The 6,000-nt window shown below is 36.3% G+C and overlaps 1 protein-coding gene across 3 annotated transcripts in view; it reads right to left on the bottom strand.

Annotated features, from left to right (window-relative positions):
- Window positions 1-2,174: 2,174 nt before the first annotated feature.
- Window positions 2,175-6,000, bottom strand: part of LOC149155597 (Calcineurin-like metallo-phosphoesterase superfamily protein) — a 521,819-nt gene continuing 517,993 nt past the window's right edge. For 2 of the 3 annotated variants that reach the window (XM_089445784.1, XM_089445783.1), the window contains 2 exons: window positions 2,939-3,187; window positions 2,175-2,789 (listed from right to left, as the gene is read on the bottom strand). In XM_089445784.1, the coding sequence (XP_089301910.1) occupies window positions 2,704-2,789; window positions 2,939-3,187 (335 nt within the window). In that variant the 3' untranslated portion in view covers window positions 2,175-2,703. Of the gene's footprint in view, window positions 2,790-2,938; window positions 3,188-6,000 lie in introns of those variants that run through there. The other variant, XM_089445785.1, reaches the window with a different exon arrangement.

Here is a 6,000-nt window from a genome sequence, read left to right as displayed (position 1 = left end):
GATAATGATGCGAGTCATAGATCTAACTCCCCGCCAAGATTTTAGGTAGTAGCTAGCTGGCAGAGATTCTAGGTAGTAACCCGCTGACAGAGATTCCAGGTAGTAGCTCGCTCACAAATATTCCAGGTAGTAGCCCACTAGCAGAGATTCTAGGTAGTAACCCGCTGATAGAGATTCCAGGTAGTAGCCTGCTGACAGAGATTCTGAGTAGTAGCCCACTGGCAGAGATTCCAAATAGTGGCCCGCTAATAGAGATTTTGAGTAGTAACCTGATGGACAGAGGGTGGTAGATTGAGCTCCCTTCGATACAAATTCTTCTTCTTTTAGATTCGAGAATGTTCAGCATATGAGTAGGGACAATCAAGAGTCAAGCAGGAATGAGCAAGATATGAATTGAGATGATGAGATACTTGATATTGGATATGATTTGATGACATCATACATGTGACATGATGCAAGTGGAAATCTCCCTAGTTGAGAGGGAGTGTTAAAAATATGCAATCGCGTAAAATTCCAAGTTGGACAACTCACTTGACGGAGATAATGATTGCATTGAATTCCTCTTTCGAGATGACCAAAATCGACCTAAAGATTACTCAATCGGATAAGGGAAAGTGTAATTATGAAGAAAAACACACATGCGCACATTTGTCAAGGTCGGCCCTAAAGCAAAGTGGACACCCTTAGAAGGCTATAAATACAAGTGACCTCTACCTCATTTGGACACGATCATGAGACACTCTTCTATCTTTGTTTTTGGCTTGCACAGGTCTAAGGTTTGTCCGCAGAGGATCAAGTTTGCTCTTAGTTGAAATTGTAGGGTCTGAAGCTCGCATCTCTGATTTAAGGTTTTGGGCCTCAATCACAAGCACAACAAAGGAAGGATTCAACCATAGTTGCTTGCACAAAATCTCATCCATGCAACTGGAGCCTTCCAGTCGCACGAACAACTCTCCATCCATGTGATTTGGAGTTAGGGTTGTCCAGATCTGACCCCAGTCGTTCGCATGCTAGGCTTAAGGGAATGACTGGGAAGCTATATTCGCTTGCATGACACCTCCTCTATGCAACTGGGACCTAAGAGATGAAATCTCAATCTTCCGAAGATTTCGCTCTATGACCGCAGTGTTCGATAGTTGACCGCAGACAGTGATAGTTCATTCCAGGTTTCCAAATCAGGATCAGGGTTTTGAGTATAAGCATTGTTGGATTCATTCCATGGATGTTGTAGTTGTTTTGTTGAATAGTTGCATAAATGAAGATATGGATCATTGTACTCTCTTTTGTTGACTCATTTGATGATGATTTAATAAGAAGAAAAATTTGAAAAGGTTTTCCCCATAGTGGCCTTTGCCCTGGTCTCTGACCAATCTTGGTGTCTCTATGTGTGAATTCTTTTTTTCTATTGTTCCTTTATGTTCTGCTGCATTGATGATGATGATATTGTCTTTTCTACATAGTTGCATATGTTGCTAAATAATGATGTAAACCTGAATAATGTTAGGGGGTGAACTTAATGCGTTAATGAAGAAATGCAATTATCAAAAGAGAGAACAATGCAGCCCTAAAAAAAATTAACAATAGCATAATGGAATGTTTGTGTAATTTCCTCTGCAATTAGGTGAGTAATATATTTATGAAATATGTTTCTTCCACTACTTTGAAAGTAACTAAAACTATTACGTTTGCGTGCAACTGCTATTACAACCACTAGAAGGTCAAGCAAGAGACCTAACTGAACAAAAGGATGGTAAAAGATAAAACAAAGGTAAGGTGCTACATAAGAATTGTATCTCAAACAAAAATTGCGGGGAGAGTACAGAAAAGGAAAACAAAGTATTGATCAATAAAGTGAAACATAAATTATGCAAATAAATTAGCCACCATCTCAACATAATCCAAGATCGACTACAACAGAAAAAGAGCATTGATCAAGAAACTGAAACAAAATCATGCAAATAAATTAACCACTATCTCAACATAATCTAACATCGACCAACCAACTTGAACAACTAAAACTTGATATCCTGGAATATTGATCTAAAAATGTAAAGAGCTTAGAAGTTCCTCCTTGATATGGTCTAACAGAACGGAGTTATTATCAGCAAATCCATAAAGGAAAAAATAGTTTTCCATGATATCTTAAAGCTTCCATGTCACCCATTTCATTGACGTGATTGCACCTAATCATTCTCTGCCACATTTCCCATTATCAATCTGTAAACAAGTCATTCTATAGAGTGGTATAATGGAGGAAGGAAACACAAATTTCCAAACCAAGTACTATACGCTTTCATAATCAATAAACAGCTTCAGGTAAAGAAATAAATATACAATTGGATTTAAGTACTGTACTCAAAATTTAACTCTGCACAATTTCTGAATGCTTCCTTCCTTCGAAACAATTATTTTTAATCTTGATAGATGCACTTTACATTCTGAAGATACAGTGCTACTTGGATGTGTTATCCATGGTTCCCTTTTCAATATATTCAGAGATATATTTCCATGCATGCAGTGGTTTGTCATAAAGGAGTGCAATCATATGTTCCTCCTAATATCAAGCTCAGTAAGATGTTTTGTCAAAGAGATTAAATCTCTTGCTTATGCTTATCCTTGAGCAGGCTCTGATATGCATGGGCACTGCACCCTTTGAGAATGTTGATTTATTTCATCATGGCAATGGTTTAAGGCTTAAGCTAGTTATTCAACCTTGAGTTTTTGAATACGTAATTTCTGGACTGCTATTGCCAAAAGCAGTACCAGTACCAATACCAGAGTGAAAATTACTGAAAAATAACAACAGAAAGCAAAAGACATCAGAAAATTTTAAATTTCTTCCTTTCTACAGAAAAAATTATTGCAGAAATCAACATTATAATTCATATATAATATTATTAGGTTCTGAACAATAAAGCTGGAGTGACACAAGAAATACCCAAAATCATTGTGTAGAAACTAAGAGCCAACCGGTGCCTTATAAGCCATGGAAGATCTACTTCAAGAGAACAGTGTTGTCTGGTTTCTCCAGCTGTCAGATTTGTTTTCTTTATCAAACCAGTTTGTAACTCTGAAAGTAAAATGTGTGTATTTGTTACAGGTTCTCCATGTACATCCCTCACTTCTATTTTGATAGCTACTGGATTTGCATCCCAGTCAATTTCAATGGCTCCAAAGTTTGGCTTTCCTGAAAATTGACAAGAGAACATATTAGCATGTGTGCCAAGCCCTTCCAAGAAATAGAGCTTTGAAAATTTAAACTGTTTAGATATCTACCATTTTACTTCGCAACAGTCATAAATTGGATGAGAAAAACTCCAGCAAGAGTGATTAAAGGTTTTGTTTGAAATCGTTCTCATCGAGAGGATCTATAAAGAAGAATTCAATGAGGAGAGAACATGTTGAATTCCTTAAATCCACATCAGAAAAGTCAAAAATTCCAATTCCAATCCCTTGAGGAAAAAGAAAAACAAGAAGGTATACAATTAAATGTTATCACCAAGTCCAGTGGGTAAGCTTGAGTGGTTGAGTGCTGCAAATTACAAGCAGGAGGTTGTGGGATCAAGTTGCTGGCTTGGCTGACTCTGTAAGTATTGTGAGTTTCACTTATTGCCAAAATTGCAACCAGCTGGTTTATGCTAGGTGCCATCCTTGAAATCAGGGGAAGTGCCTAGTGGCTTTCACCAAGAGTGCACTTTATATAAACAATCACACATGAGAAAATAATGCCAGTTGCATTCTATCTCAAATCCTTATCTAGACCTCTAAAGTTGTAGAATATAGACCTATTTATCATTACTTATCTAAACGATAATTCTTTGATCAATTTAATGCAAGTCCATGTGATGGAATTGCTATTTTATATCTCCATTTGATGCTAATGCATATCTAAACTATCCAGCTTAATCGCCTTGTAGATGCATCTATGGTGGGTGAAAACGTGGAATAACAACAATTCATTAACTTGGAGGAGTGATCCGAGTTACTTTCACAACAAATTTGAATATGACGTAAAAAGATGAAATGTAGGAAATTAAATTAGATTTTGAGTTGTTTTAGCTGCGGTATGTTATTATTCATGCAAAATATTATGCATGTGTTCTAATGTGAAGAAAACCAGTGCATAATAAGGTAATTGTATGTGTAGAAAGTATTTGTCAGAGTAATAGGTAAATTTGTATTATTGATAAAATTGAATGGTGAGTTACAATCCTTCGTGGTGGTGTGCCTATATAGGCATTGACTGGCCACGAAGGTGAGTGGTCACACCTTTTGACTTTTTGCCCTTTCATAATTAATGGGCCATTAGTTAATAAATTTATTATTAACATTATTATTTAAATATTATTATTTAATTAATGTTTTTTTTATGAATATTTTATTCATAACATTGCCACCCCCTTTTGAGATGCTTTGTCCTCAAATCAAAACCAGAAAAGGTTCCTCTAATTGAACATGTTTCTTTGGGGCGACATCTTTGTATTGATTGGAGAAATCTTCATGAATATTTGTACCTTCCTTGACGCTGGTGGATTTAACACCATATAATTTAGAATGTTGTTCTTGTCAATTAAACTCCATGAATTGTTCTTCAAAGTTTGTAGTACAACTTCCTAGTTGTATTAACCATTCTGCACCTAGAACTACATCCATTTCTTTGAGTGGTAGGTCAAATAAATCTGTTTGTAGCTCTAGTTCTTGTATTTGGATTGAAGCCTTAAGACATTCTCCTATTTCCTTGAACCTTTGCCCAGTAGTGACAGACATGGTTAGGTTTTTGATTGGGCATATACAAATATTAAGTTGTTTAGCAAGATCAATGTTCATAAAATCGTGATTACTACCAGAATCTACAAGTATATTTACATTCCTGCCTCTTATGAGTCCTTTGAGCATAATCTCCTCATGTTTGTTGGTGGGGTAGTAAGATTAATGTTCCTTCTTGGAGATTGGTTTCTCTTCTTTCGAAGATGTGTTGGAATGTATTTTGCAGTTGCTTATTGTTCTTGATCTTTGGGAGAGTTACTATTTTCATCATGGTTTTTCCAGTCACATGAAATTGCAGCCAATGATGGATCCTTAGACTCTAAATCTTCACTGTGTGTGACAACGATTTCTTCATCACATTCCTATACTTCAACTTGCTTCCCATCTACTATTTTATAGTAGCACAGGGATGCGTCTTCACATTTATGTCCTGGCATCTAGTTTTCTCCACATTTGCGACAATTATTTTTCTTTTTTATCTTTTTTTTTTCTTACTCATTACTTGAAGTGTTTGATTCCTTCTCAACTTCGTAAGTATATAACTTCTTATTAAGGCATATGTGTCCTGAAGTCCACTTGTCTCCACAATAACTACATTTGTTGGTTTATTTTCTACCAAAGTATTGTTGCTGGCCTTCATCTTCCTGGAATGATGACATTCTAAACATAGGTTTTTTCTCAATAATTATTGCTACATATCTAGCTTCTTCAATGGTTTTGGGTTTATGAAGTTTTAATTCTACTCGAATATACTCTTTAAGCCCACATCTATACATTTTTAGTAGTTCTTCGTCAGAGAACCCCTTTGTCTTATAGCTAATACTTCCCACTTGTGGGTGTATTCGCTTACAGATCCTTTTTGTTTGAGGTGAATGAATTTTTCATAAACATTGTCTTCTTCTTCGTCATGGAACCTTTTGAGCAGGGCATCCACAAAAAATTTCCAATTGAACAAATGAGCCTCACATCTGTTGGACCACCATAGGAACCAATCATATGCTTCAACTTCCAGGTTATTGGATGCGGTCATGATCTTCTCTTGTTCTCCTATTGGTGGGTTTGCCCCGAAAATGACATCCATTTTATTTACCCACACAATGGCGCCTCTATGGTCCTTACCATCGTACTTAGGTAATTCCCTTTTAATTTTTTGGTAGTCTCTTTCGGGAAACTTTGTATAGTACTGACTTCCTCGGAACTGTATATGCGATATTTGTGGGACTTCGTGCATCG

The sequence above is a fragment of the Pinus tabuliformis genome, chromosome 9, assembly GCF_031772625.1.
Source record: "Pinus tabuliformis cultivar Carrire ecotype Pingquan chromosome 9, CPIR1, whole genome shotgun sequence".
Classification (NCBI taxonomy): Eukaryota; Viridiplantae; Streptophyta; class Pinopsida; order Pinales; family Pinaceae; genus Pinus; species Pinus tabuliformis.
Note: the sequence above shows the minus strand (reverse complement) of the source record. Positions and strands in the feature narration are given on the sequence as shown.